Here is a 15,211-nt window from a genome sequence, read left to right as displayed (position 1 = left end):
GAGATGCCCGTTCAAGATCCTCATGCAAGCATACGAAGACCTTTACTATCAAGGACCATCGACTAAATTTTCATCTGCATTCTCGAGGTAGGCAGCTACAATATGGTACCACCAAAATATGTCATGTTTGGTATCAAACAACGTGCCTTCTCACCCCTGACATGAATCTCGTGCCCTGGGTGAAGGGCATGCACCATGGTGGAAACCTTAGAGGTTTCCTACCTTGTTGCCCCAGCTTCTCTCTGTTCTGGCTGGGCAAACTACGCTTTATTGCACCAGCTGCCACCAAGACAGGATTCCGACCACCTGCCAGGCTAAGTGATCACTCCCAGGAGTCAGGAACAAAGGCTTGGGCAGATGGAGATCACACCTCCCTCCTCTCAAGCAGGCTAGTGAAGTCGCACATCAAGGCAGTGAGCTGTAAAGACTGCACCGCCTCTGATTTGCATCCGGACTGACTCCCTGCGGAAGAAACAGCCCCCTACCCCTGCCCCAAGCACCTTTTCACATGGACAGGTGGGAAATTAGCTATGCAGGGAGGTTTACACCCTCAGAAGGCTAGCCACAGCCCCAGGGTGAGCAGCCTAGTCTGTATACCACAATATGAATTCTGCCAACGTTATAAATGCATCAAGGAAGGACCAAGAGGAGACCTGTGTCGCTGACAGCAAAACTTTGCCCTCAGCCCCGTATGACCCAAAGTCTTTCTGTAGTATAGGTGGTGATGGCTGTGTCCTTGTGACTTGGTATGTAAATCACTATCTGGTCAAGAACCTGGAACAGCTATAAACGCGAGATTGTGTTATTGCGTCACTCGGCTAGCCAATGAAACACTTCCACTCATCTAGCTATCAATCTTTAAAAACAAGGATTCACAAAATCCTTCATCATCCACCAGCTCCTCTTCAGACCTCGTCTGGGCTACGCAAGCCTTGTATTGCAGAGTTTCAGACTGCCAGGTCTAAGGCTTGGGAGCCTCGCCCCACCTCTGTGGCTTCTCCCCACTGGTGTGCCTGCTGTTATGTGTACTCTCTGTACAAGAAAATGAATGAATACACTGGAGCAGATTTACTGACAAATGTGCAATGAAGAAAGACAACTTACTGCGCTGCGTTGCATGAGAAAGAGGGGGCAGGAATGCACCACGTCTACTAAGATATGGTGCATTTCTGATCTCTCCTTGCATTGGCGCACTGTGTGCTGCCATGGTGCTAGGGTGCTCCAATGGAGTGTCAGAACTAATTTTGGCGATTTCAGATTTCGTACAGAAAAAAATCCAAATAGCAATTGTTCATCTTTTGCAATCTTGTTTTATACAGTTTCTGTGAGACTGAGACTTTCTCTCAGGTGAACAACAAGAAGTAACAGCCAACACGTGTTTCGCCCCTTTACATGGCCATGCGGCCTGGGGCTTCCTCAGGGCGTATCGTAATCTTTAAGGACAGGGATGTGTCCCGTTTTCTCTGTAGGTTTCTCGCGTCAATCTTGTGTTAATTAAATAAAGGGCGCATTGCTCATGAACGGTCTGTCCAAGCAGTCGGCATGGTGCTAGGGTGCCAGGCAAGATTGTTTTGTGCTGAAAGGGACACCTTTATGCACAAAAACAGTCCTAAGAGGCTTTTTTCTCTTTCTATGTGTGCTACAAATTGCAGCACATGTAGAAATAGGAAAAAACAGGAGAAATAAACAATTGTCTCCACGTTACTCCTCACTTGGGAAGGCACCGCATTTTGATGCATTCCCAGGTTTACTCGTGTTTGTAAATCAGGCCACGAGTCCAAAACCATGGGAGGGTGCGCGGCAACTTATGCTGCCGTGCGTTACTCCAGATTTACTATGCCACGCAGAACCATTCGAGGTGGGTCTGTGTGGAGAGCTTGCATGTCCGTGCTTCACCGTGCGTCCTGCAAGGGTAATGCAAGCCCTGCTCACATCCGGCCAAGTGAGTGCAGATCAACTCAATTTATTCTGCCATATTTAACAAGAAAATGAGAAATATCAATCTAATGTTAACATCATCTGCACATGATACATTTTTGTAGACATTTGAAAAACAGTTTAATGTAATTGTTGCGATACTTACCTGGCAGGGGAGACACCATGATCACAAAGGTGGTTCTCCCAGGGTGAGGCTCATCCATTGCACTCCGGATGTGCTGACCCCTGCGATGTCCCTAAATGCAGGATACTCGTCTGCATAATTTCTGGTAGTGGGGGACTGCGTTCACGCCTTCACCTGAAAAAATAAAATGTAATTGTTGTGAGATGTGGATCATCTCGGTCCCATATGTCTTTTTAGTGGTGTTTAGCTGAATGTGGCCTCTGCTTCTGCCTTTGTGTAACCAATGCATGAGCACAAATGAATGCTGGGCCTGATGCTTCGCTACAATGTTATGACCGTGTCAGCTCTCACTTCCTTTTACATGAATAACTCGTGCTCACTACCTGCTTTTTTCAGGCATTACTTGTCCCGCCAATAGCCACTATGAGCTCTGTGGTGCAAGGTGTCAGGACTCCTGCAGTGCTTCTACAGAGCCTACGTGTCTGGCTTCCTGCTCCGAAGGCTGCTTCTGCAACACAGGATTTCTCAGAAGCGGTAACGAATGTGTCAGTGCCGGGCAGTGCGGGTGCAGCTATGAGGGCAGGTACTATAAGGTGAGTTGAGTTCAGAGTGGCTGCGATCTTGTGCACAGGATATGTGAGGCTAAGTGTGAGTTCATGCAGTCTATCACAAATGCTAAGACGACTATAGTAAAGTTTGCATCTTGTGTGATCTACAGATTTGGTTTTCTGTGGCAGTGAAAATGCAAACACACCTTTCATTCTCTAATATCAGTGAGCAGTAATGAGCTCTCAGCAGTAGCCATGAGCATCCAAGGGCCTCTAGTAATAGGCAGGGTCTTGTATGATGGACAGTAGATGTGGTGTACCCGTTAACTCATCGGGGACTAGCAGCGACCATGAACAGCCAGCCTAGGAGGGGTAAACGTCAAGGGCACAGTAACAAACCTAGAATAAATTACATGTTGGGCCCTTGGCCGCATGTTTGAAATTGAGGAAGCAAAACAATATGTGATGACCTCCACTGTGGGATGGTCAGGAGAGCCTGGCACGTCCTCCACTGTGGAGCTGGCCAGGGGAGCCTGGCATGTCCTCCACTGTGGAGCTGGTCAGGAGAGCCTGGCATGTCCTCCACTGTGGAGCTGGTCAGGGGAGCCTGGCATGTCCTCCATTGTGGAGCTGGCCAGGGGAGCCTGGCATGTCCTCCACTGTGGAGCTGGCCAGGGGAGCCTGGCATGTCCTCCACTGTGGGATGGTCAGGAGAGCCTGGCATGTCCTCCACTGTGGAGCTGGTCAGGGGAGCCTGGCATGACCTCCATTGTGGAGCTGGTCAGGAGTGCCTGGCATGTCCTCCACCGTGGAGCTGGCCAGGAGAGCCTGGCATGTCCTCCACTGTGGGATGGTCAGGAGAGCCTGGCATGTCCTCCACCGTGGAGCTGGTCAGGAGAGCCTGGCATGTCCTCTAAGAAACTTTGCAAAATGAGTTTATGTTTTACACAAACAATGATCCTACTGAATATGCTAGAGTTCACTTCCCTCAAAGTGCATGCAAGTCAGGTGGACAGTCTTATGCCCGGAGGATTATGGGCACTTGTAATCAATCCATCAGTCATTTGTAGAGCGTGCTACTCACCCGTGAGGGTCTCAAGGCGCCTAGGGGGTGGGAGAAGGCAGCTACTGGTCGAACAGCCAGGTCTTGAGAAGTCTCCTGAAGGTCAGCAGGTCTTGGGTCTGATGCAGGTGGATGGGGAGGGTGTTCCATGTCTGGGCGGTGAGGTGGGAGAATGATCTGTGCCTCCGGTGGTCGTTCGGCGGATGCGTGGGACAGTAGCGAGGGCGAGGTCGGCGGAGCAAAGCTGGCGATTCGGGGTGTAGAAGGACAGTCGTTCGTTGAGGTTTGCTGGTCCGGCATAGTGGAGTGCTTTGTGAGTGTGGGTGACGAATTTGAAGGTGATCCTCTTGTTGACCGGGAGCCGGTGCAGGTCTCTGAGGTGGGCAGTGATGTGGCTGTGGCGAGGGAGTCCGAGGATGAGGCGTGCAGAGGCGTTTTGTTCGCGTTGGAATATCTTGTGGAGTGTAGCTGTGGTTGTAAGGCCTGAGCTGGGAGTTGTGCAGAGGAACTGATGACGGAGACAATCCTAGGTAGATGCCAGGCTGGGGAACACTTTTGTCACTTCTTCTCTGCTTCAGAAGGAGGGATGAGCAACCAGTTTCTGCGACCACTGGTCCTCTTGGGTGGTGTGGCACACCTTTAATTTCCATTGTGGTTGTTGTTTCCTGATCCTCTGTGACTGTTCTCTTGTTGAAAGCTCATGCTTGGTCAGACTACCTAAGGGAGAAGAAAGAGTGCCTTCTACAGCATTTACCTTTACTCCGTCCACTCGAATGTTCATTTGTGACCACTTTAGGCAACTGTTTTACAGTGCCACCATGAAGGTACACAAGATGGAGCCAGTTCTTAACAAAATGGCTTTACAAAGGCCTTTGTTTTTAGGAGAAGGATAACTCCCGAGCTGAAACATGTCATTTTGCCGGTGGCTCCCAAAAGTCTTTGCTTTGGAGGTGACTTCAGAGCTGTCCAAACAGGAAAGTCACCTTCCACCTAGACTCCCGGTGGAAGCCCTGGGTGGCTCATCCAAAAAGGGGGGCTGAAAAATGAAAAAGATGGTGTGGGCAGCATAATAGGGCACTCAGCCTGAGAGAAGAGAAACGGGGGCTTTGGACCGGAGAGATGCATGTGGGAGGGCTGTATAGAGCACTCAGGCTCTAGAACCTGTGATCGTCCATCGGCGAAGCATAATAGGGCACTGAGAGAAGAGAAACTGGGGCTTTGGACCGGAGAAATGCATGTGGGAGGGCTGTATAGAGCACTCAGGCTCTAGAACCTGTGATCGTCCATGGGCGCAGCATAATAGGGCACTCAGCCTGAGAGAAGAGAAACTGGGGCTTTGGACCGGAGAGATGCATGTGGGAGGGCTGTATAGAGCACTCAGGCTCTAGAACCTGTGATCATCCATGTGCGCAGCATAATAGGGCACTCAGCCTGAGAGAAGAGAAACTGGGGCTTTGGCCCGGAGAGAGGCATGTGGGAGGGCTGTATAGAGCACTCAGGCTCTAGAACCTGTGATCATCCATGGGCGCAGCATAATAGGGCACTCAGCCTGAGAGAAGAGAAACTGTGGCTTTGGACCGGAGAGAGGCATGTGGGAGGGCTGTATAGAGTACTCAGGCTCTAGAACCTGTGACCGTCCATGGGCGCAGCATAATAGGGCACTCAGCCTGAGAGAAGAGAAACGGGGGCTTTGGACCGGAGAGATGCATGTGGGAGGGCTGTACAGAGCACTCAGGCTCTAGAACCTGTGATCGTCCATGGGCGCAGCATAATAGGGCACTCAGCCTGAGAGAAGAGAAACTGGGGCTTTGGACCGGAGAGAGGCATGTGGGAGGGCTGTATAGAGCACTCAGGCTCTAGAACCTGTGATCATCCATGGGCGCAGCATAATAGGGCACTCAGCCTGAGAGAAGAGAAACTGTGGCTTTGGACCGGAGAGAGGCATGTGGGAGGGCTGTATAGAGTACTCAGGCTCTAGAACCTGTGACCGTCCATGGGCGCAGCATAATAGGGCACTCAGCCTGAGAGAAGAGAAACGGGGGCTTTGGACCGGAGAGATGCATGTGGGAGGGCTGTACAGAGCACTCAGGCTCTAGAACCTGTGATCGTCCATGGGCGCAGCATAATAGGGCACTCAGCCTGAGAGAAGAGAAACTGGGGCTTTGGACCGGAGAGATGCATGTGGGAGGGCTGTATAGAGCACTCAGGCTCTAGAACCTGTGATCGTCCATGGGCGCAGCATAATAGGGCACTCAGCCTGAGAGAAGAGAAACGGGGGCTTTGGACCGGAGAGATGCATGTGGGAGGGCTGTATAGAGCACTCAGGCTCTAGAACCTGTGATCGTCCATGGGCGCAGCATAATAGGGCACTGAGAGAAGAGAAACTGGGGCTTTGGACCCGAGAGATGCATGTGGGAGGGCTGTATAGAGCACTTAGGCTCTAGAACCTGTGATCGTCCATGGGCGCAGCATAATAGGGCACTCAGCCTGAGAGAAGAGAAACGGGGGATTTGGACCGGAGAGATGCATGTGGGAGGGCTGTACAGAGCACTCAGGCTCTAGAACCTGTGATCATCCATGGGCGCAGCATAATAGGGCACTCAGCCTGAGAGAAGAGAAACGGGGGCTTTGGACCGGAGAGATGCATGTGGGAGGGCTGTATAGAGCACTCAGGCTCTAGAACCTGTGATCGTCCATGGGCGCAGCATAATAGGGCACTGAGAGAAGAGAAACTGGGGCTTTGGACCCGAGAGATGCATGTGGGAGGGCTGTATAGAGCACTTAGGCTCTAGAACCTGTGATCGTCCATGGGCGCAGCATAATAGGGCACTCAGCCTGAGAGAAGAGAAACGGGGGCTTTGGACCGGAGAGAGGCATGTGGGAGGGCTGTATAGAGCACTCAGGCTCTAGAACCTGTGATCCTCCATGGGCGCAGCATAATAGGGCACTCAGCCTGAGAGAAGAGAAACTGGGGCTTTGGACCGGAGAGAGGCATGTGGGAGGGCTGTATAGAGCACTCAGGCTCTAGAACCTGTGATCATCCATGGGCGCAGCATAATAGGGCACTCAGCCTGAGAGAAGAGAAACTGGGGCTTTGGACCGGAGAGATGCATGTGGGAGGGCTGTATAGAGCACTCAGGCTCTAGAACCTGTGATCATCCATGGGCGCAGCATAATAGGGCACTCAGCCTGAGAGAAGAGAAACGGGGGCTTTGGCCCGGAGAGAGGCATGTGGGAGGGCTGTATAGAGCACTCAGGCTCTAGAACCTGTGATCATCCATGGGCGCAGCATAATAGGGCACTCAGCCTAAGAGAAGAGAAACTGTGGCTTTGGACCGGAGAGAGGCATGTGGGAGGGCTGTATAGAGTACTGAGGCTCTAGAACCTGTGACCGTCCATGGGCGGAGCATAATAGGGCACTCAGCCTGAGAGAAGAGAAACGGGGGCTTTGGACCGGAGAGATGCATGTGGGAGGGCTGTATAGAGCACTCAGGCTCTAGAACCTGTGATCATCTATGGGCGCAGCATAATAGGGCACTCAGCCTGAGAGAAGAGAAACTGGGGCTTTGGACCGGAGAGAGGCATGTGGGAGGGCTGTATAGAGCACTCAGGCTCTAGAACCTGTGATCATCCATGGGCGCAGCATAATAGGGCACTCAGCCTGAGAGAAGAGAAACTGTGGCTTTGGACCGGAGAGAGGCATGTGGGAGGGCTGTATAGAGTACTCAGGCTCTAGAACCTGTGACCGTCCATGGGCGCAGCATAATAGGGCACTCAGCCTGAGAGAAGAGAAACGGGGGCTTTGGACCGGAGAGATGCATGTGGGAGGGCTGTACAGAGCACTCAGGCTCTAGAACCTGTGATCGTCCATGGGCGCAGCATAATAGGGCACTCAGCCTGAGAGAAGAGAAACTGGGGCTTTGGACCGGAGAGATGCATGTGGGAGGGCTGTATAGAGCACTCAGGCTCTAGAACCTGTGATCGTCCATGGGCGCAGCATAATAGGGCACTCAGCCTGAGAGAAGAGAAACTGGGGCTTTGGCCCGGAGAGATGCATGTGGGAGGGCTGTATAGAGCACTCAGGCTCTAGAACCTGTGATCATCCATGGGCGCAGCATAATAGGGCACTCAGCCTGAGAGAAGAGAAACTGGGGCTTTGGACCGGAGAGATGCATGTGGGAGGGCTGTATAGAGCACTCAGGCTCTAGAACCTGTGATCATCCATGGGCGCAGCATAATAGGGCACTCAGCCTGAGAGAAGAGAAACGGGGGCTTTGGCCCGGAGAGAGGCATGTGGGAGGGCTGTATAGAGCACTCAGGCTCTAGAACCTGTGATCATCCATGGGCGCAGCATAATAGGGCACTCAGCCTAAGAGAAGAGAAACTGTGGCTTTGGACCGGAGAGAGGCATGTGGGAGGGCTGTATAGAGTACTGAGGCTCTAGAACCTGTGACCGTCCATGGGCGCAGCATAATAGGGCACTCAGCCTGAGAAAAGAGAAACGGGGGCTTTGGACCGGAGAGATGCATGTGGGAGGGCTGTACAGAGCACTCAGGCTCTAGAACCTGTGATCGTCCATGGGCGCAGCATAATAGGGCACTCAGCCTGAGAGAAGAGAAACTGGGGCTTTGGACCCGAGAGATGCATGTGGGAGGGCTGTATAGAGCACTCAGGCTCTAGAACCTGTGATCGTCCATGGGCGCAGCATAATAGGGCACTCAGCCTGAGAGAAGAGAAACGGGGGCTTTGGACCGGAGATGCATGTGGGAGGGCTGTATAGAGCACTCAGGCTCTAGAACCTGTGATCGTCCATGGGCGCAGCATAATAGGGCACTCAGCCTGAGAGGAGAGAAACTGGGGCTTTGGACCGGAGATGCATGTGGGAGGGCTGTCTAGAGCACTCAGGCTCTAGAACCTGTGATCGTCCATGGGCAGCATAATAGGGCACACAGCCTGAGAGAAGAGAAACTGGGGCTTTGGCCCGGAGAGAGGCATGTGGGAGGGCTGTATAGAGCACTCAGGTTCTAGAACCTGTGATCGTCCATGGGCAGCATAATAGGGCACTCAGCCTGAGAGAAGAGAAACTGGGGCTTTGGCCCGGAGAGAGGCATGTGGGAGGGCTGTATAGAGCACTCAGGCTCTAGAACCTGTGATCATCCATGGGCGCAGCATAATAGGGCACTCAGCCTGAGAGAAGAGAAACGGGGGCTTTGGACCGGAGAGAGGCATGTGGGAGGGCTGTATAGAGCACTCAGGCTCTAGAACCTGTGATCGTCCATGGGCGCAGCATAATAGGGCATTCAGTCTGAGAAAAGAGAAACTGGGGCTTAGGACCAGAGAGATGCATGTGGGAGGGCTCTATAGAGCACTCAGGCTCTAGAACCTGTGATCGTCCATGGGCGCAGCATAATAGGGCACTCAGCCTGAGAGAAGCGAAAGGGGGGCTTTGGACCGGAGAGAGGCATGTGGGAGGGCTGTATAGAGCACTCAGGCTCTAGAACCTGTGATCATCCATGGGCGCAGCATAATAGGGCACTCAGTCTGAGAGAAGAGAAACTGGGGCTTAGGACCAGAGAGAGGCATGTGGGAGGGCTGTATAGAGCACTCAGGCTCTAGAACCTGTGATCGTCCATGGGCGCAGCATAATAGGGCACTCAGCCTGAGAGAAGAGAAACTGGCGCTTTGGACCGGAGAGAGGCATGTGGGAGGGCTGTATTGAGCACTCAGGCTCTAGAACCTGTGATCGTCCATGGGCGAAGCATAATAGGGCACTCAGCCTGAGAGAAGAGAAACGGGGGCTTTGGACCGGAGAGAGGCATGTGGGAGGGCTGTATAGAGTACTCAGGCTCTAGAACCTGTGATCGTCCATGGGCGCAGCATAATAGGGCACTCAGCCTGAGAGAAGAGAAACAGGGGTTTTGGACCGGAGAGAGGCATGTGGGAGGGCTGTATAGAGCACTCAGGCTCTAGAACCTGTGATCATCCATGGGCGCAGCATAATAGGGCACTCAGCCTGAGAGAAGAGAAACGGGGGCTTTGGCCCGGAGAGAGGCATGTGGGAGGGCTGTATAGAGCACTCAGGCTCTAGAACCTGTGATCATCCATGGGCGCAGCATAATAGGGCACTCAGCCTGAGAGAAGAGAAACGGGGGCTTTGGACCGGAGAGAGGCATGTGGGAGGGCCGTATAGAGCACTCAGGCTCTAGAACCTGTGATCGTCCATGGGCGCAGCATAATAGGTCACTCAGCCTGAGAGAAGAGAAACTGGGGCTTTGGACCGGAGAGATGCATGTGGGAGGGCGGTATAGAGCACTCAGGCTCTAGAACCTGTGATCGTCCATGGGCGCAGCATAATAGGGCACTCAGCCTGAGAGAAGAGAAACGGGGGCTTTGGCCCCGAGAGAGGCATGTGGGAGGGCTGTATAGAGCACTCAGGCTCTAGAACCTGTGATCGTCCATGGGCGCAGCATAATAGGGCACTCAGCCTGAGAGAAGAGAAACGGGGGCTTTGGACCGGAGAGAGGCATATGGGAGGGCTGTATAGAGCACTCAGGCTCTAGAACCTGTGATCATCCATGGGGCAGCATAGTAGGGCACTCAGCCTGAGAGAAGAGAAACGGGGGCTTTGGCCCGGAGAGAGGCACGTGGGAGGGCTGTACAGAGCACTCAGGCTCCAGAACCTGTGATCGTCCATGGGCGCAGCATAATAGGGCACTCAGCCTGAGAGAAGAGAAACTGGGGCTTTGGACCCGAGAGAGGCATGTGGGAGGGCTGTATAGAGCACTCAGGCTCTAGAACCTGTGATCGTCCATGGGCGCAGCATAATAGGGCACTCAGCCTGAGAGGAGAGAAACTGGGGCTTTGGACCCGAGAGATGCATGTGGGAGGGCTTTATAGAGCACTAAGGCTCTAGAACCTGTGATCATCCATGGGCGCAGCATAATAGGGCACTCAGCCTGAGAGAAGAGAAACGGGGGCTTTGGACCCGAGAGAGGCATGTGGGAGGGCTGTATAGAGCACTCAGGCTCTAGAACCTGTGATCGTCCATGGGCGCAGCATAATAGGGCACTCAGCCTGAGAGGAGAGAAACTGGGGCTTTGGACCCGAGAGATGCATGTGGGCGGGCGGTATAGAGCACTCAGGCTCTAGAACCTGTGATCGTCCATGGGCGCAGCATAATAGGGCACTGAGAGAAGAGAAACTGGGGCTTTGGACCGGAGAGGCATGTGGGAGGGCTGTATAGAGCACTCAGGCTCTAGAACCTGTGATCGTCCATGGGCGCAGCATAATAGGGCACTGAGAGAAGAGAAACTGGGGCTTTGGACCAGAGAGAGGCATGTGGGAGGGCTGTATAGAGCACTCAGGCTCTAGAACCTGTGATCGTCCATGGGCGAAGCATAATAGGGCACTCAGCCTGAGAGAAGAGAAACGGGGGCTTTGGACCGGAGAGAGGCATGTGGGAGGGCTGTATAGAGTACTCAGGCTCTAGAACCTGTGATCGTCCATGGGCGCAGCATAATAGGGCACTCAGCCTGAGAGAAGAGAAACGGGGGTTTTGGACCGGAGAGAGGCATGTGGGAGGGCTGTATAGAGCACTCAGGCTCTAGAACCTGTGATCATCCATGGGCGCAGCATAATAGGGCACTCAGCCTGAGAGAAGAGAAACGGGGGCTTTGGCCCGGAGAGAGGCATGTGGGAGGGCTGTATAGAGCACTCAGGCTCTAGAACCTGTGATCATCCATGGGCGCAGCATAATAGGGCACTCAGCCTGAGAGAAGAGAAACGGGGGCTTTGGACCGGAGAGAGGCATGTGGGAGGGCCGTATAGAGCACTCAGGCTCTAGAACCTGTGATCGTCCATGGGCGCAGCATAATAGGTCACTCAGCCTGAGAGAAGAGAAACTGGGGCTTTGGACCGGAGAGATGCATGTGGGAGGGCGGTATAGAGCACTCAGGCTCTAGAACCTGTGATCGTCCATGGGCGCAGCATAATAGGGCACTCAGCCTGAGAGAAGAGAAACGGGGGCTTTGGCCCCGAGAGAGGCATGTGGGAGGGCTGTATAGAGCACTCAGGCTCTAGAACCTGTGATCGTCCATGGGCGCAGCATAATAGGGCACTCAGCCTGAGAGAAGAGAAACGGGGGCTTTGGACCGGAGAGAGGCATATGGGAGGGCTGTATAGAGCACTCAGGCTCTAGAACCTGTGATCATCCATGGGGCAGCATAGTAGGGCACTCAGCCTGAGAGAAGAGAAACGGGGGCTTTGGCCCGGAGAGAGGCACGTGGGAGGGCTGTACAGAGCACTCAGGCTCCAGAACCTGTGATCGTCCATGGGCGCAGCATAATAGGGCACTCAGCCTGTGAGAAGAGAAACTGGGGCTTTGGACCCGAGAGAGGCATGTGGGAGGGCTGTATAGAGCACTCAGGCTCTAGAACCTGTGATCGTCCATGGGCGCAGCATAATAGGGCACTCAGCCTGAGAGGAGAGAAACTGGGGCTTTGGACCCGAGAGATGCATGTGGGAGGGCTTTATAGAGCACTAAGGCTCTAGAACCTGTGATCATCCATGGGCGCAGCATAATAGGGCACTCAGCCTGAGAGAAGAGAAACGGGGGCTTTGGACCCGAGAGAGGCATGTGGGAGGGCTGTATAGAGCACTCAGGCTCTAGAACCTGTGATCGTCCATGGGCGCAGCATAATAGGGCACTCAGCCTGAGAGGAGAGAAACTGGGGCTTTGGACCCGAGAGATGCATGTGGGCGGGCGGTATAGAGCACTCAGGCTCTAGAACCTGTGATCGTCCATGGGCGCAGCATAATAGGGCACTGAGAGAAGAGAAACTGGGGCTTTGGACCGGAGAGGCATGTGGGAGGGCTGTATAGAGCACTCAGGCTCTAGAACCTGTGATCGTCCATGGGCGCAGCATAATAGGGCACTGAGAGAAGAGAAACTGGGGCTTTGGACCAGAGAGAGGCATGTGGGAGGGCTGTATAGAGCACTCAGGCTCTAGAACCTGTGATCGTCCATGGGCGCAGCATAATAGGGCACTCAGCCTGAGAGGAGAGAAACTGGGGCTTTGGACCGGAGAGAGGCATATGGGAGGGCCGTATAGAGCACTCAGGCTCTAGAACCTGTGATCGTCCATGGACGCAGCATAATAGGGCACTCAGCCTGAGAGAAGAGAAACGGGGGCTTTGGCCAGGAGAGAGGCATGTGGGAGGGCTGTATAGAGCACTCAGGCTCTAGAACCTGTGATCGTCCATGGGCGCAGCATAATAGGGCACTCAGCCTGAGAGAAGAGAAACGGGGGCTTTGGCCCGGAGAGAGGCATGTGGGAGGGCTGTATAGAGCACTCAGGCTCTAGAACCTGTGATCATCCATGGGCGCAGCATAATAGGGCACTCAGCCTGAGAGAAGAGAAACTGGGGCTTTGGACCGGAGAGAGGCATGTGGGAGGGCTGTATAGAGCACTCAGGCTCTAGAACCTGTGATCGTCGATGGGCGCAGCATAATAGGGCACTCAGCCTGAGAGAAGAGAAACTGGGGCTTTGGAAAGGAGAGATGCATGTGGGAGGGCTGTATAGAGCACTCAGGCTCTAGAACCTGTGATCGTCGATGGGCGCAGCATAATAGGGCACTCAGCCTGAGAGAAGAGAAACTGGGGCTTTGGAAAGGAGAGATGCATGTGGGAGGGCTGTATAGAGCACTCAGGCTCTAGAACCTGTGATCATCCATGGGCGCAGCATAATAGGGCACTGAGAGAAGAGAAACTGGGGCTTTGGACCGGAGAGAGGCATGTGGGAGGGCTGTATAGAGCACTCAGGCTCTAGAACCTGTGATCGTCCATGGGCGCAGCATAATAGGGCACTCAGCCTGAGAGAAGAGAAACGGGGGCTTTGGCCCGGAGAGAGGCATGTGGGAGGGCTGTATAGAGCACTCAGGCTCTAGAACCTGTGATCATCCATGGGCGCAGCATAATAGGGCACTCAGCCTGAGAGAAGAGAAACTGGGGCTTTGGACCGGAGAGATGCATGTGGGAGGGCTCTATAGAGCACTCAGGCTCTAGAACCTGTGATCATCCATGGGCGCAGCATAATAGGGCACTCAGCCTGAGAGAAGAGAAACGGGGGCTTTGGACCGGAGAGAGGCTTGTGGGAGGGCTGTATAGAGCACTCAGGCTCTAGAACCTGTGATCGTCCATGGGCGCAGCATAATAGGGCACTCAGCCTGAGAGAAGAGAAACGGGGGCTTTGGACCGGAGAGAGGCATGTGGGAGGGCTGTATAGAGCACTCAGGCTCTAGAACCTGTGATCATCCATGGGCGCAGCATAATAGGGCACTCAGCCTGAGAGAAGAGAAACTGGGGCTTAGGACCGGAGAGATGCATGTGGGAGGGCTGTATAGAGCACTCAGGCTCTAGAACCTGTGATCATCCATGGGCGCAGCATAATAGGGCACTCAGCCTGAGAGAAGAGAAACGGGGGCTTTGGACCGGAGATGCATGTGGGAGGGCTGTATAGAGCACTCAGGCTCTGGAACCTGTGATCGTCCATGGGCGCAGCATAATAGGGCACTCAGCCTGAGAGAAGAGAAACTGGGGCTTTGGACCGGAGAGGCATGTGGGAGGGCTGTAGAGAGCACTCAGGCTCTAGAACCTGTGATCGTCCATGGGCGCAGCATAATAGTGCACTCAGCCTGAGAGAAGAGAAACGGGGGCTTTGGACCGGAGAGAGGCATGTGGGAGGGCTTTATAGAGCACTCAGGCTCTAGAACCTGTGATCGTCCATGGGCGCAGCATAATAGGTCACTCAGCCTGAGAGAAGAGAAACGGGGGCTTTGGACCGGAGAGAGGCATGTGGGAGGGCTGTATAGAGCACTCAGGCTCTAGAACCTGTGATCATCTATGGGCGCAGCATAATAGGGCACTCAGTCTGAGAGAAGAGAAACGGGGGCTTTGGACCGGGGAAAGGCATGTGGGAGGGCTGTATAGAGCACTCAGGCTCTAGAACCTGTGATCGTCCATGGGCGCAGCATAATAGGGCACTCAGCCTGAGAGGAGAGAAACTGGGGCTTTGGACCCGAGAGATGCATGTGGGCGGGCGGTATAGAGCACTCAGGCTCTAGAACCTGTGATCGTCCATGGGCGCAGCATAATAGGGCACTGAGAGAAGAGAAACTGGGGCTTTGGACCGGAGAGGCATGTGGGAGGGCTGTATAGAGCACTCAGGCTCTAGAACCTGTGATCGTCCATGGGCGCAGCATAATAGGGCACTGAGAGAAGAGAAACTGGGGCTTTGGACCAGAGAGAGGCATGTGGGAGGGCTGTATAGAGCACTCAGGCTCTAGAACCTGTGATCGTCCATGGGCGCAGCATAATAGGGCACTCAGCCTGAGAGGAGAGAAACTGGGGCTTTGGACCGGAGAGAGGCATATGGGAGGGCCGTATAGAGCACTCAGGCTCTAGAACCTGTGATCGTCCATGGGCGCAGCATAATAGGGCACTCAGCCTGAGAGAAGAGAAACGGGGGCTTTGGCCAGGA

General features: G+C 53.8%; 1 protein-coding gene and 1 non-coding gene across 2 annotated transcripts in view; both read left to right on the top strand.

Moving 5' to 3' along the window:
- LOC147736736 (alpha-tectorin-like) overlaps positions 1-15,211 on the top strand; it is a 233,513-nt gene that overhangs the window by 110,448 nt on the left and 107,854 nt on the right. The window contains exon 8 of the mRNA XM_086952686.1: positions 2,459-2,655. Within this exon, the coding sequence (XP_086808812.1) occupies positions 2,459-2,655 (197 nt within the window). The remainder of the gene's footprint in view (positions 1-2,458; positions 2,656-15,211) is intronic.
- Positions 2,076-2,239, top strand: LOC147736737 (U1 spliceosomal RNA). Its single transcript, XR_015307916.1, has one exon. It is a non-coding gene; the product is annotated as a U1 spliceosomal RNA (small nuclear RNA).

Source organism: Lissotriton vulgaris, chromosome 1_2 (assembly GCF_964263255.1).
Source record: "Lissotriton vulgaris chromosome 1_2, aLisVul1.2, whole genome shotgun sequence".
Taxonomy (NCBI): domain Eukaryota; kingdom Metazoa; phylum Chordata; class Amphibia; order Caudata; family Salamandridae; genus Lissotriton; species Lissotriton vulgaris.
The sequence above is the reverse complement of the archived record's forward strand: the minus strand, read 5'-3'. Positions and strand labels throughout refer to the sequence as shown.